The sequence below is a fragment of the Peromyscus leucopus genome, chromosome 3, assembly GCF_004664715.2.
Source record: "Peromyscus leucopus breed LL Stock chromosome 3, UCI_PerLeu_2.1, whole genome shotgun sequence".
NCBI classification, from domain to species: domain Eukaryota; kingdom Metazoa; phylum Chordata; class Mammalia; order Rodentia; family Cricetidae; genus Peromyscus; species Peromyscus leucopus.
Window position 1 is genome coordinate 144,368,742 of NC_051065.1, and position 15,993 is coordinate 144,384,734.

The 15,993-nt window shown below is 43.8% G+C and overlaps 1 protein-coding gene across 1 annotated transcript in view; it reads left to right on the plus strand.

Annotated features, from left to right (window-relative positions):
* Positions 1 to 2,776: 2,776 nt before the first annotated feature.
* Positions 2,777 to 15,993, plus strand: part of Dyrk4 (dual specificity tyrosine phosphorylation regulated kinase 4) — a 40,993-nt gene continuing 27,776 nt past the window's right edge. Inside the window, exons 1-3 of the mRNA XM_037204130.1 lie at positions 2,777 to 2,915; positions 7,710 to 7,803; positions 10,572 to 10,601. Of these exons, the coding sequence (XP_037060025.1) occupies positions 2,851 to 2,915; positions 7,710 to 7,803; positions 10,572 to 10,601 (189 nt within the window). The 5' untranslated portion in view covers positions 2,777 to 2,850. The remainder of the gene's footprint in view (positions 2,916 to 7,709; positions 7,804 to 10,571; positions 10,602 to 15,993) is intronic.

Here is a 15,993-nt window from a genome sequence, read left to right on the forward strand (position 1 = left end):
CTTTCTGGAATCACTTGTAGTCAGCTAGCTCGAACTCACATAGATCCGTCTGGCTCTGCCTCCCGAGTGCTGGGTTGAGGCGTGTGCCACAACCGCCCAACTAAGACTGTCAACTTGTTCCTGATCACTTTTTAGTAAAAAATTTAATGTTTACCCATAAAATGTGCAATGCCGTGCTTAGTTCTCAGCTGTGAGACATCTGTGTTACCATGAGAAGAAGCAGCTTTGAATTATGATTCAAATGAGCTTTTGCCTACTTTGTACATTTTCGTCTTACCTCGTGTATATACGTACACTACCATTCACCCCCTTACCTGCTCCACCATCCCCCTTAAAACCCCAGGCTTCAGTTATGTTCTGTGTGATTTGAGACAGTTCTTGAAGTCAAGGTCATCCTGCCACAGCCTCCGTAGTGGTGGATGTCTCCACACCCACCTAGTTATCTGGTACTGAGTTAATCTCTATGCTTTGAGCAATAACCACTGTTAATTGATAACTACTCACTGGCCCTCACTTGAGGGACTTGGTTTTTCTTGTGATTCATATTATTACTTTCTTTGTGTTTAAAGTTCCCTCAGAGGCTGGAGAGATGGCTCAGTGCCTAAGAGTACTTGCTCTTGCAGAGGACTCAGATTTGATTTCCAGCACCCACATCTAGTGACTTAAAACTACCTGGAACTCCAGGTCCAGCAGATCTAACACCCACTTCTGGACTCCATGGGCACCTGCATTCCAGTGGTGCGTATGCATACATATATACACCCAGACTCACATCAAATAAGAATCCCCCTCACGTGTTAAAACTCGCCTAGCTACAAGCATTAATAACCATCAGTTGCCAGCCTCATCCTACCTTTTCCTCACCCAATCTTACCTAATTCCAGTCATGCCTTGAAAACAACTCCTTTGGCTCATGCAGCACTTCCCTGCCCACTACAGCTTTCTGGTCTTGTGTTACCTAACCCCACTTGCCACGGAATCATGTCTGTGTTTAGACTAACTACATCTTTCTTGCAACATAACCTATTGCCTAAGCCATTGATAGCTGCTGTAAATCAGTCTCTAGAGCAGTGGTTCTCAACCTTCCTAATACTGTGACCCTTTAATACAGTTCCTCATGTGACACCAACCATAAAATGATTTTCATTGCTACTTCATAACTAGTTTTGATACTGTTAGGAATCATAATTAAATATCTATTTTCCGATGGTCTAGGCAATCCCTGTTGGACAGCTTCAAGGGGGTCTTGACCCATAGGTTGAGAACTTATCTCAAATCTTTCCAGGTTCAGTAGCCTGCCTGCCTGCCCTCCTTCCTTTTCTCCCATTTATTTTTCTTTTACTTTTAAAATAAGCTTACAGAGTGATAGGCTTCCATATGTGGCTTTCATTCATATTTCCTTTCAGGTGATTCCCTTCCTGCTCCCCCCCACCCCATACACACACTTATCTCCCTCTTCTCCCAGGCTGTACTCTATTCTCCTTGTTTTCAGTCTCATGGGTCTCTATTTCCTGGTCTTCACCCATATTTTCTCTCCCTAATGGATATACATATTCACAATAACAGAAGCTAGGATCCCCATAAGAAAACATGCTATTTGAGCTCCATTATTTAAAGTAGCTTCCCAGTTCCATCCATTTTCCTGCAGATTTCACAATTCCATTTTTCTTTAGCTAAATAAAATTCCAGTGTTTGTATGCCATTATGCTGTATACTGCTAGCTGAGTTTATTTCCTTGCTATTGTGAAAAGAATAGTAATGGACATAGCTTTCTGTTAGTTACCGGCACCACCATCAGCACAAGTGCCCAAGTGCAATTCTAGGATTTGTAGTACATTTGCTCACCTTCACAGCCAGCCACCACTGTTCCACCAACCGGGTTTCTCAAAGCTGCTCTTCATCTGCCCTGTTCCTTCCTCTCACACATCACTGACCTGTGCCCTCGCCTCTACTCTTCACTCCTTTGCTAATCCATACTGACACAGCATTCCCAAAATAAAATCAGCATGAACAGTGGATGTGGTGCAACACACCTTTAATCCCAGCAGAGGTGGGTGCATCCCTTACAGTTCAAGGCCAGCCTGGTCTACATAGTGAGTTCTGGGCCAATCAGGGCTACATAGTGAAACTGCCTCAATTAAGAAAAAAAAAAAAAGAAAGAAAAAGAAAAAAGAAACAAACAAAAAAATTAAGTCAGCATGGACCAGCCCTGCTTACAGTCCACACCAACACACCGCAGTCTGTCCTCCACAAGCTGCTGCGGGTACTGCCTTGTTAAATGGCTAAGTACTGGAACACTCAAAACTCAACTCTGCTTCTTTTCAGTGAGTCCCCTCCTTGCATCAGAGCCCTTCAGGACAAGCCACTGTCACTTATAATTCCATATGGTGCTTTCCGAAACTTGGAACAGACTAAACACTCATGGACATCTCATGAGGAAATTCTATTCAGGGCTTTAGTCTACTTCTACATACTGTTTCTGAAGGGGCCTGGAAATTTTCCAGTCTGGTCTGTCCAACCAACTTTAATCTCGGGGTCCTGGAATTTCTTTCATATCTTGGCTGATCCATGAATTGGGAAGATAGAAAACGAAGAGGTGAGGGGGAGATGTATTCTTTTGGCTTATGTGAAAGATAGTTTGGGCCTTGACTGGGGTAAGCCTGTTCAGCTCAGAGTCACAAAAAGGGCCTGAGCCGTTTCTACAGCAACGGAAAGAGGGTGTGGCCCTCCTTGGGCTGGTGGCTCACCCTAAGCCTCTGCAGGGGTCCCTGTCTGTGACAGCCCGATGCAGCTCCTCCCACTTCCTGCCCTCACCGGGACAGAGTAAGCGCCGGGGAGAAGAGGCTTGCGATGGGCGCGAACCCTGAGCCAGCTAGGGCCGGGTCCTCATGGGGCAAGTGGAAAGGGAGAAGGAAGTAAGAGAGAGGGATGGGCCGGGTGCGCTAAGCAGAGGAGCTTCAGGCCTCGCCAGCTGCATGCTGGTGAGCGCCCTGACCCTCCTCCTAATGGAACTTTGTGTTAGGGACGCCCGCGGAGTGCCGGCAGGGAGGCGGGGCCTGACTCCAGCAGCTTGGGGCTTGAAACCATTCTTTCCCAGGTTATCATTATCACTGCACGTGGATGTCGTTGTCACATACACACACCACACAAACACACAGAAACACACACAACTCAGCCCTTGGACACAGGAGTGTAGGGACCACATGCCCAGATCAACTTTCCTCAGTGGGACTTGCTTGCACTGCAGGAAAATCCCTAATATTGGCAATAGGGTTTGTTTTGAGAGGTAGTGGGCACACAACTCTGAGCATTTAGTATCTGAAGTGTACAGGCCACTTGGGGCTTAGGAAACTTCATCCTTTCAGATAGGTTTTAAAAATCATCAGCTTCCACAATCTTAAGTTTGGATAGAAACATCTCTTGAGAACGTCCTTTGTCTTGCTTGAGAGGTGAGATGGGGGTAGTTGGAATTCTAAGGAGTCTTCAAACATGGCCCATGCCTCTAATCTCAGTATCCAGAGGCAGAGAAGCAGGAGGGATGGGTGGTAAGTTTGAGGCCAGCCTGGGTAATATAGCAAGTGTCAGGCCAGCCTGGGCTACAGAGTGAGATTCTGGGCCATGCCTTACTGGTCCTGGGACTTAATCCTTCTCTATTTCAGTCTTTATCCCGAAGAAGATGGGAACCTAAAGGTCTGTCTGGCAGTAGGCCAACCATTCCTCTGACTTTACCCTCTCCAACTCCATATTGTCTACACCCAAGCTAAAATGCATGCTTCTCAAATGTGGAGGATCCGGGGCAGCCAAGTGTGGTTTTAGCTGACTCTAGCCCCCATGTAAGTTGGTGTGACCAGCTAAAAAGGGGGAAAGGCTAGCGTAGACGGTACTCAAGTCATCAGAACCATCAAGGGCTGCAACAGGCACAGTGCCTGAGCTAGCGATGATAAGAACACAAGACTCCTGGAAACGGTAGCCACTTTCGAAGAGATCACTGAAAAAGGAGAAAATAGAGTAAAATAACCACAGTGCAATCTTAACCTGCCATGCCTGTGGGATGCTCTTATCATGGAAGAAGTTTGGACAAAACCCCACAGGCTGCCTGGGATGGGGTACACATAGGGTAGAAAAGTTTTTTATGATCTGAACGCTCAAGAATTCTTGGACAGAAAAGAGGATAGATTTGGTCTTTGTGCTTTTTTGAGGATAGCAAAGAGAGGTGGGGAGAATATCTTGTGTAATATCAAATACCCTCCTCACAAATATTTAACTAGAACCTACCATATGTAAATTAACTGCTCAGTATGAAGTGGGCTGTTGGGAAAAATGTTCACTGTCTCAGGAACACTCCAACTCTGACAGGTGATTATCAGGGAGACTAAAGGTCCCTGCACTACATAAGGGCATGGAAGAGAGGGTTTCCCCAAACCTCCAGCTCTTACAATTAAGTCACTGGACCATGAGGGTTCAAGGACTCTCGTAAAAGGGCTGAGTTGAATTTGCTTTGTCAGGGGTGTCACTTAAGTAATTAAATAATCATGTCCCTTTTTGAAAAAAATGCAAGGAGAGTCACTCTACCCCTATTCTACCACCATATCTGCCCCAAAGACAACTCCAAGGTCACAAAGGTCAAGCGACTGTCACCTGCAGTAGAAATCATGAAATCACAATAGGTAACCTCAAGAGATATATTTTCCCTTTGGACATTAGTATCCTTTATACACAGATGCATATGTTTAAAATTCCACACAATAGGATTTTAGTAATGCTGACACCTCCGTGGTTTCCAGATTCCAAACTTCCTGAGAACAAGAAATCCATTTTCCTTATCTTTCATCCTTCATACTTAGCACAGTTGTTAGCACTTTAAGTTTTAAGTTCTTTGGTGAATTAATTTAAACTCTCTTAGCTTTCTATTCTTTCAGCAAATTTGTACAAAGAGTTTTCAATAGAGACATATCACCATGCTCAAGCTTATGAGGAACTGAAAAAAAAAAAAATACCAGCTCACCACCCATGGCCCCACGAGACTCAGCATCAAGATGAGACAAAAATTTGAACACCTTGCCAAGACAAGTGACACTAATGTTGTTAACAAAGGGAGTTCACACAGAAAAGTGCTGCTAAATCCAGGAGGAAAGAGAATGGTGTGAGGAGAGGAGGAAATTCTGATCTGTATGCAAGATCATCGTTTACATTTTAGATTCATTTTTCAAATGGTCATCACTCCTGCTCTGGGCAAAGTTTATTATCTTCAATCATTCCTGTAATAAGATGCAAAGGAAATATTAAGTAATTTTAATTTGTTTTCTATTCAGCTCATTGCAATTTTTGTGCACTGTGCTTCAGTGGACCCCAGGACCTTATGATGTGCTCTACCACTGAGCTACATCCCAAGCCCTAATATCATATTCTGAAGATTAAAAAGCATTTGCAAAGTTTTGAGTCCCACTTAAGTGTTACGATTAGAAGCCAGATAATGCATAAATGGAAACACAGAATACACAGAATAGAATCTTTGGTAATCACTGAATCATCACAGGGAAAGAAAGAAATAATTTACAGTTCCCTCTCTCTCTGTCTCTATCTCTCTCTGTCTCTATCTTTCTCTGTCTCTCTGGTGTGTGTGTGTGTGTGTGTGTGTGTGTGTGTGTGTGTGTGTGTGTGTGTGTGTTCAGCCTGACAGTGTATTGTAGGATTAGAATTAAAATTACTAAAAGGGTCTTTAGAGTTCATTCGGTCTGGTCTTAACATTTTACAGATGAGGGAATGGATTACAGAGAAGACCAAATGGCTCATTGGCCTCTTGGCCACATGGAGATGAGGCTCCAAGGTCCCTCAGCATCATCTGTAGGCCTTGGTTTGGCTTTTTACCTTCAGCTGCCAGGGAGGGAAGAACAGAGGAAAGAACCCCAACTGTATGAAGGATGTATTTCACTCATCTTTCTTGTGAAGTAGACAAAGAAGGATGTGGTACAGGACCTTGACAGGAGAAATTGTCTTCATTTCTCCCCAGGGTGGGGAGCTGACCAATGCTGTATTCAGTTGAAGGCCAAAATTCTGCCTATTTCACCTCTCAGCTTATTTCCTAGTCCAAATGTGCCCTCTGTCCCTGCCTTGACTGAGACCTTCCCTATGCATCAATAGGTTCACAGAATGGCTTCCTAACCAAGTCCCTCCAAGCTGTGCCCCATGGCATTGCCATGAGATGATCCTAAAACACAGAGCTATTGTGTCAGCCCAGGTGTAGAGAGATAACACAGGCCACCAGGCTAACCTGGGCTATGTGACCCTTCACCTATATAGCCCTTCAGAATGTCTCAGGGCTACTTGCAATTCCTGGAAAAACCAGAGAATGATCCTTCATACTTTGTTCTCTGTGTGTGCCTTTGCCCACCTGCTCTTCACTCTGTCCTCTCTGCTCACTCAATTCTCCAACTTTACTCCTTGGAGGAAGGTTTCTTATTTTTGTGTGTTGTGTTTTAGTTTTTAACAGTTCTCTCCTTCTAGATTCTTTTAGATGTCTGTATGGATGTTAGCTTCAAGCCTCTTATTAGATAAGTATGTGATCCTATTATGTACTGTTCTACTGGTTTTACTCAATTTGCCATGGGTATTGTAAGACCCACCTCGTTTTAAAACTAACTGTATCATATTCCATAAAGCATATATGTCATGTTTTTAAATTCTTATTGGATATGGAAAGGTAAAATCTTGTTTTAAAAAATGTAATTCCTCAGTGAATGTGTACCTGCTTGTCTTCAGTTCTGTGAATAAATGAAAAACCATGGTGCTGCCATGACTAACTGGCTATAATGCTTGCAAAAGCTAACTATAATGACTTTACACTAATCTCCATTCTGGTCCTGTTTCTTGTATTTTTTTTCAAGTTCCCTTTGCTCTTGCCAGAGCTGGAGACTGTAAAGAGACTCTATGAGACACAGCAGGATTTCAACAGTACTCCATGACTAACAAGAACTAAAAATGTCCTGAGAGTTCCCCAAGACTTGCCTTCCATTTATATACTACAGCTCTGTCTAGAGTCCATGACCATATGCAAGTCTTTTCTCATCTTGTGCAAGTTAATTATTCATTGAGTTGTGCTTTGAATGAGGAAGGCGCAAAAAAAAAAAAAAATGATGATGACAGGACATCAGCTCTCCCTTTCTTTTTTGTAGACATTAAATCACTTAACTATCCACTCTATGTATGGGGCATCCATATCATGGGGGCGGGGAAGGTGTGCTAAGAGAATGAGGTTGGCTTTGCAGTCAGCTAGGGAAATGGACTCTGGGCTGGCCCTTGTAACTAACTGCTGCCAGCTAACTTTGCCGCCCTGCTTCTTGGCTCCTGCCTCTCCCTCCACACTCTTGTCTTTCCTGAGCCCAAGAAGGAATACAAGAGGAGCAGAGCTTGTCCTTGCTGTAGGCTGGTCCCTGATTTTCTCTAAGCTCTTCTGCTTTAGTTCATCCCCAAGTGCGTAGGCCTTTATTTGTATTTTATCCCTATTGCCACCTTGCTGTTGAATTATTACCGCTTCCACCTTCATCATCATTACCATCATCACCACCACCATCTTTGAGACAGAGTCTTCATATGCAGCTCAGGGTAGCCTTGAACTTGAGATTTTCTTTCCTCAGATCTCTAGTTCTGGTATTACAGGTATATGCCTCCATGCCCAGAATCAACTTTATTTTTTGCTCTCTCTCCTGCAGGACTCCGATGGATGGAAACAAGCCGAGGAAGCGCAGTTTGACGACCTTCCCGATTTTGAAAGCAAGGAAGAAGCAAAGTTTTACCTCTGTGAAGGTAAGCACCATCAGGTCCCACATGAAGAATGGAAATATCTCCCAGAAGATGTGGAGAGCCCTGGACACAAGGGGATTCTCCCACCCAAGCACCTCGAGGATAGTACTGAGGTGAAGATATTCAGGACCCAGTTGGATGGTAGAGCCAGTGCTGACTTTTTCTAGTTGCTATGGCAAAATAGTTGAAAAAAGCAACTTGAAGAAGACAGGGTTTGTTTTGGCTCTGAGTTAGAAGGTACAGTGCACTGTGATGGGGAAAGCATGGTGACAAGAGCTTGAGGTGCCTGGTCACACCGCATCCAGAGTCAGAGAGCAGAGAGGTGAATGGTAGGGTCCCGCTTGCTCCCTCTTTATTCATTCCAGGGCTGCAACCCATGGAGCATCACTGCCCACATTCAGAGTGGATCTTTCCCTGGGAAGCTCTCTGGAAGCATCCTCCCAGCGCTGTGCACAGATTTGTCTTCTGAGTAGTTCTGAATCCCATCAGGTTGACAGGATTACCCATCACGGTGGACTCAAGGGAAAAGCAGCCAGACTTGCAAGGCCTCCATCCAACAGGCGACTTGTGTTGGAGAAGCTGCCCGGCCAATGACTTGTCCACAGTTGCTGCTTCTCCCTTCTGTCTACCTGGGACTACCTCAGAACGTTCTGCCATAGTTCCCAATAAGTATTCAAGTTCACTTCTGGAAAATATGTTCTTTTTCCTGACAAAAACATCATTTATTTTTTTCCTCGGCCACAAACCTGAATGAAAGGTGCAGCCCAGAAGTTAGACCAGGATACAGTAACCATGTTCACCGTCTATGAACTAAGTAAAGGGGAGACTTCTCAATTTAGTGTGTTCAGAATTACATTGTTGAATGTTGAATTTCAGAATGCTTTGCAGCAAACTTTAGGCCAGACCCATCAGGTGTGGAGACCTGAAGTGCATCCCTGCTTCCATGGTTGGAGGCTCCAGGATTAGCAGCCTTTGTGGTAGCTGCAATGACCACTTGTCAACTCCCTAAACCTAGGATTCCATGTTACCTCCTCCAAGTAGTGTTACTGATTGAACTCCCTAGCACCTCAAGATTATAACTCACCAAAAGGATCCAGGCAAGTGTGGTGGCACAAACCTGTATTTCTAGTGACTGGAGGAAGAGACTTGGGCTTGGGTTTTTTGAATAATGTCAAGACTGTTAAGACTTTGAGAGTTCTTGGTAATGAATGGAATGCATTTGCATTATTAAATGGGAATCTGCCGTTTGAGGGGCAGGGACAGTTTGAGGAGACACGTGAATATCAAATTGACGAGAGGTAGGCTTACCTTAGGTAATGCCCATTGCTACTTGATTGGTTTGAGAAGGCCAAAGTAGATTTAAAAAGCACACTTGTGGGCACGTCTGGGAGGGAGTCCAGAGAGAATGAACTAAGCTGGGAAACACCTTTCTAAGTGTGTGCTGCCCCATCCTACAGGTTAGGTGCCAGCATTCCACCAAAGGGAGGAAATGGAGAAAGCCTTCAGGCTCTCCCGGCCCCTTTTTTGGAGCCCATGGCGTGGCTTGCTCTGCTGTGTCCTCTCTACCACAACATACTTAAACCTCTGAATCCATGAGCCAGACGAAATTTTCTCCCTTTCAGCTAGGCCAGGCTTTCTGTGTTTTTTAAGAAAGCAATGAGCATGATGAGCTTTGCAATTTGAATTGTTTTAAGCTTCTTGAACTTGCCTTCATGGATGAGGTGATTCACAGACGAACCTGAGACGCAGGTGTTCTCCTTCTCCCCATTTCACAGATGGGAAAACTGGTAACAAGCAAGAATCCCCAGCTCATGCGGGGGAAAGACAGGGACTGCAACCCAGAAGCCAAACCCACATTCTTAATCTCACTATTCTTTGTCTCTGAGCTAAGAGGCATCTGCTAAACCAGGAGGCAGCGGTGGTGCACGCCTTTACTCCCAGCACTCGGGAGGCAGAGCCAGGTGGATCTCTGTGAGTTTGAGGCCAGCCTGGGCTACAGAGCGAGATCCAGGACAGGCTCCAAAGCTACACAGAGAAACCCAGTCTCAAAAAACAAAAAACAAAACAAAACAAAACAAAACAAAAAGGCATCTGTTAAATGTTGCTTTTTTACATTTTGTTTTGTTTTGTTTTTAGAGACAGGGTTTCTCTGTGCAACCCTGGCTGTCCTGGATCTCACTCTGTAGATCAGGCTGGCCTTGAACGCACAAAGATCCACCTGTCTCTGCCTCCTGAGTGCTGTAAATGATGCTTTTTAAAGTTACTTATGTAATTAATTTCAAAAGCTGGGCATGGTGGTATTAATAAGTGATATCAATTAATTAAGAAAGTATTAATGAAAACATGAACTCTTTGGCTGGCAGATCCTGGTATCTCCCCCTCTCTGTTTAACAGAAAGCAGATTCTTGTGAGAGACATCATCCCTCATCCAAAAAGCCCAAGGAAAAAACACCAAACCAACCATTTGCTATTGCAGAGGGTTAGAAATCTCAGACAAAACCAAATGGCACACAAAGCAAAGGTCTCGCTTGTCGATCGGCTCTAGCTCTTTTACATGGTATCTAGGGTGATCCATTCATAGTTTAAATGCAAACAAAAGGTTCAGAAGAAGAGTTTGCCATGATCACAGAACATTTTAAATAAAAGCATTTGCTAGAGTTGGTAGGTGGTGAAAGCCCAGCGTAGACTTCTACCCAATGTACATCTGGATGAAACTTGGCATCCTGAAGAGGAACATTTACATCTTTTTTTTTTTTTCCATTCTCCCTCAGGGTCCTACCCTTCCTCCTGAGATCTACACGGTGAGTACCAGCTCCTCTGCCTTCACTCTCACAGATGCCCTACTTTGGAGAGAGGGGAACAAAGGTTTGAGATTACCATCAATTGCTGTGTAAAGGATATTAACACAAACTGTCATAAGAGAGTGTCTCTGAGTGCTGGAATTCAGCAGAGTGAATACATACTTCAGAGGGCAGCATCTTTAAGTTGTGAAACAGCATGTTAACAGAGAGGATAGAGATGTTAGAAATGCAGCGTGGCTTTGGCTTTTCTTATTTTCTCCTTACATCTGTGTTGAGATAATCTCCCTCAGTTCACAGAGGAGGAAACTGAGACCCAAAGAGATTAAACAAGGTATCTAAAGCCAGCCTGCTAATAAAAGCTGAAATCAGGACTCAAGATTTATTCTGTAATTCATGAGTGTTTTAAAAAATATTTTCATTATAATGTATTTTAAGATCTATTCTAAAGAGAATAATACACAATGATCCTCTCATGTATCCAGCACAGTATAAGAAGTCACCTCAATGTCCCTTCCCATTTCATTTCATCCCATTCCTTGTCCTCCTCTGAAATCATCATTCTCTTGAGTTTTGCACCTATTATCCCATTGCTCTCCCGTCTGTGCATGCCCACGTGTGTCTGTGACCAGTGTCACAAATGTGGTAGTGTTTCCAGACTATTTATCCAGGGATGGGCACCCTAGGTAATGAGATTTGAAGACTCTGAGCTTAAGCAGATATTGCAAAATCTCCCAACCCTGTTATCAATGTGCTTTGCCCCTGGTACTGTACACAAGTTTCATCTCCTCACCATTTTGATCAGTTTATACCCTGTGAAGGCTTCACATGCTGACTTTGTCTAGGAGGAAGTTTCTCTGTGTCCTGCCCAGCTCCGCAGTCATGACAAATCTCTCCCACTAGCAGTCCCACAGCTGCTTATAAAATAATTACATAGAGCCTCACTGTATGGCCTATGGTTTCAGCCTCTTGCTATCTAGCTCTTACATCTTAAATGAACCCATTCCTATTAATCTATATGTTGCCACGTGGCCGTGGCATTACTGGTCGGCTGGCATCTTGTTGCTCCTTGGGAGGTGTGCTCGCATCTCTCCTAACCCTGCCCTTCTTCTCTATCTCTTTAGGATTTTCCTACCTGGGTCCATCCTCTCCTGCCACAGGACAATGTAGCTTTATTTATTACCCAATGGGAGCCACACATTTTCACAGCATACAGAAAGACATCCCACAGCAACTTTGCAACTAAGTGACATTTAAATTGTCTTTAACTTGCACTTGATGATTGTATTAATGAGATTGAACTTCCTCTCAATCTGCTCATTGGCCATTTGTGTCCTTTTCTAAAAAAGGCCTGCTCATGTCTTTAGCCCTTAAAGGTTTTTCTGTGGTGCCACCATTTTTATATTGGCTATAGAATATTTTGTATGTCTATCTACTAGACCTTTGCCAGTTGTAAATGGCATCTCCACGTTTGTTGGCTCAAATGTTTTCATATACTTAATAGTCATACAGCAGTTTGGTATCTATTAAAAAATGGAGGACAAAATTCCTCATCACCTGTCAAAGTCTTCCTATTATTGCCATCTGTGGTAATGTATAGCTGTTACAATTGATGACACAATACTGGGAAGTTATTATCAACCAAAGGGTGTAGTTTATATGTGGATATGCCCTTTATATTGTGCAAAAATTTGACAGTGCATAATGTCATGTATTTATGTTCACAGTATCACAAAAGACAGATTCACTGGCCTAAAAACTCCCTGTTCTCTACCTATCCACCCATATCTTCTCCCCTGTGACAGCCCTACCCACCACTTTTCTTATGTCAATTATTTTATCTTTTCCAGAATATCATATAGTTAGGATCATACAACATTCAGCCTCTTCAAATGGCTTCCTTTCAGTTAGCAGTAAAAGTGCTTTCACATTTTGTGGCTTGATACGATTTCCCTTTATTAATAAGTAATACAGCATTATGTGAATGCAACAGCTTAATTACTCACCAATTAAAGGACATGTTGATTGCTTTTCATTTTTTCAGAAGTTGTGTGAATAATGCTGCTGTGGAACATTCATGTGCAAGTTTTAGTGTGGACAGAAGTTTTTAATTCATCTGGGCAAATACCAAGAGCATGGATGCTGGGTTGTAAGTTAGGGCTACAATTAGCTGTTGTAGCTAGAGTTTTCCTGCCTTGCCCACAGTCAGGACAAATCTGTCGCCTGCCAGTCCCACAGCCGCTCAGACCCAACCAAGTAAACACAAAGACTTATATTGCTTACAAATATGGCCGTGACAGGCTCCTTGCTAACTGTTCTTATAGCTTATATTAATCCATTTCCATAAATCTATACCTTGCCACATGGCTCGTGGCTTACCGGCATCTTCACATGCTGCTTCTCATGGCGGTGGCTGGCAGTGTCTCTCTGCCTTCCTGTCCCTCAATACTCCTCTCTGTTAGTCCCACCTATACTTCCTGCCTGGCCACTGGCCAATCAGTGTTTTATTTATTGACCAATCAGAGCAATTTAACATACAGACCATCCCACAGCAAGCTGTTTTCACAAGCAGCCAGACCACTTCCTAAAGCAGCCATAGCATCCTGCCTTCCCAGCAATAGTGAGTGAGAATTCCTGTGGTTGTCATTTCCTTTTTGTCTTTTGATATTGTCAACGTTTTGGACTTTAGTCATCATAAAGTGTGTATAGGACTAACACATTTACATTTATAATTGGCTAATGACTTCTGATGTCAAACATCTTTACCTATGTTTGTTTAATGTCTGTATATTTTTGATTTTGAGACAGACTTCAAAGTCCACATACTATTATTCTTTAATCTATGATTTGTTAAATGTATTATATTTAATTTATTTAACTGTATGTGTGTGTGTATGTGTGTTGGGGGATGAGTGTGAGTTTGGCACAGCATATAAGTGAAGGAAAAAGAACAATTTCTAGAAGCCAGTTTTCTCTATGCATTGTGGGTCCTGGGGTTCACATTCAGGTCTTCGGGTTTGGCCGAAGGTACCTTTACCCACTGAGCCATCTTGCCAGCCCTATGATACAAATCCTTAAAGACCAGTCATTGGTGGACTCTTTTAGAAATCATTCTACCAGAGCCAGAGCACTGTCCTCAGTGCTGTGAGACAAAATGATGCACTTCGGGCCAGACTGCACAGTAGAGACGAGCATGAACATGCACTAGACAGGCACAGCAGGGTACAGTAAAGGCTCTCACTGAGGAAGGCATGATGAGGGCTCTCAATGAAGTAGAAGCAGGTTTCTCCGGCAGTTCAGTGAACCTCTTCTTCAGCTACTGTCAAGAACACTCCATCGTGGTTCACTAATGGACCAGCCAGCCACGACCTCATCACAGAGTATAGAAATAGGGCTCATTCATTGTATTGTCTTCTGTTAATGCTGCCTGGAGTTGTTCAAGGAGGCTGCGTATGAGGTGGAGGGAGCATTTCAGGAAGAAGTAACATAAGCAAGGTCATGGCATAAACCTAAATGAACAGAACACAATATTAGAAATTATCTCCTTTACTGCTTCCATGGTACACATACCTCTATGTTGTGGTATCTTAGTGTTTCATGCAATAAGTAATAGATAATTTCTGAAGCCATATCCAGATAGTATCTGCATAAAAATATGAAATTTACTTAAAGATTTATTTTTTTAAAATTTTTATGTGCATTTGTGTTTTTGTCATGGGTGTTGGGGTCCCCTGAAACTGGAGTTACAGACAGGTTGTGAGCTGTCGTGTGGATGCTGGGAATTGAACTCAGGTCCTCTGGAAGAAGAGTCAGCGCTCTTAACCCCTGAGCCATCTCTCCAGCCCCTTATTTTTTATTTTATGTGTGTAAATGTTTGCTTGTATGTATGTCTGTGTACTGTGTGTATGTCTGGTGCCCAAGAAGACCAGAAAAGGTATCTCATCCCCTGGAAATGGAGCGACAGATGATTGTAAGATGCCATGTGGGTCCTGAGACTGAAAGCCAGGTCCTCTGAAAGTGCTCTTACCTGCTTCAACCTCCTGAACATATTTTTAATTCAAGAGTTTCAGAGAAGTATTTCCTATTTCCGTGTCCCTCGGCTTTGTAGACCATGAAGAGGTCAGCTGGGGTAGCAGCATGACTCAGGAAGAGGGCACTTGAGGGCTTGGGTTCCAGACTCAAGTTTGCTGCTGTCGGGGGTGGGGGGGGGGGCGGTCATCTTGGACAACTTATTTGGATAACTTTGGCTTTTCTTTCTCCATGTGTAAAACAAGGCCATTCTGTGACATATTTCCAAAGACTGTCCCCTGGCAACATGATTATCCAAGATCCATTGGTGAAGTCATGAGGGATGTGTCCCCCGATGCCAGGCACTGAGAAGTAGGAAATGACTCCAAGTGTCTGCGCTTTCAGGCCTCGGTTTCTGCCTTTCTCTCAAGTATGGCCAGGAGGCTGGTGGGCAGGTCTCCTGGGAGGACACTGCATCCATGACATGGAGCTGCCGCTCCCATGTGAATGGTCACGTTCATCCCACTAATGGGTCTCCAGAGTCCCTCCTTGTCTGTGGGAGGACCCAGGAGGCAGTTCCTTCCTGCTTAGGCATCCTGGGCTTCCTCGTGCACAGCAAAGTAGCTTTCAGCAAAGACTCTTAGCTAGAAATGGCAGTCAGATAGAAACCTTGATTAGCTGAGATCTGCAGCTAGTAATGTAGCTTAGTCCCTTTGCTGGGCTGCAGGATCAAGGCACCTTCCCCTTTCCCAGCTCTTTGTCTGGCTTGGATGGGCCTAGTCATCCATTTAAATTGTGTTCAGCATCAAATCCCTAATGATTTTTCTTCTCTCTCATCATCACGCTCTCTCCTTACATCAAGCATTTGTTTTGAACTCATGTTTGGTTTTTTTTTTTTTTTCTTTCCTGGTCTCTGGGAAAAGATTTTGGAGCCTGCAGGGAGGAAGCTGTGAGCTAATAGCAGAGAACTTAAACCTCATCTGCCTGCCAGGCTCATCCAAACTCTAGGTTTTTTTTTTTTTTTTTTTTTTTTTTTTTTTTAGAGAGAGAGAGGTGGGGAGAGAAGGAGGAGGAGCCAGTTGAGAAAGCAGAGAAGTAGCCAGTGAGGAGTGAGTGACTAAGGCAGTGTTGTTTGATGGTGTACCTCTGAAAAATCTAGGTGGCCTAGGGGCATGGGACCAGGGGAACTGATGCCCACCTAGAGCCCAGATGCTTTCTTCCCTGGACATCACAGATGAGGACATCCAAGGCTCAGTCCAAGGTAATAAGACCAGGAGATGCATCTTGGGATCCTGTTAAGACTAGATCTAAATGGGGGGAAAGAGCCATTGTCTTTCAGCTCTCAGAATAATGGTGTTGGATATAAGTTCCTCCCCCACCCCTGCCC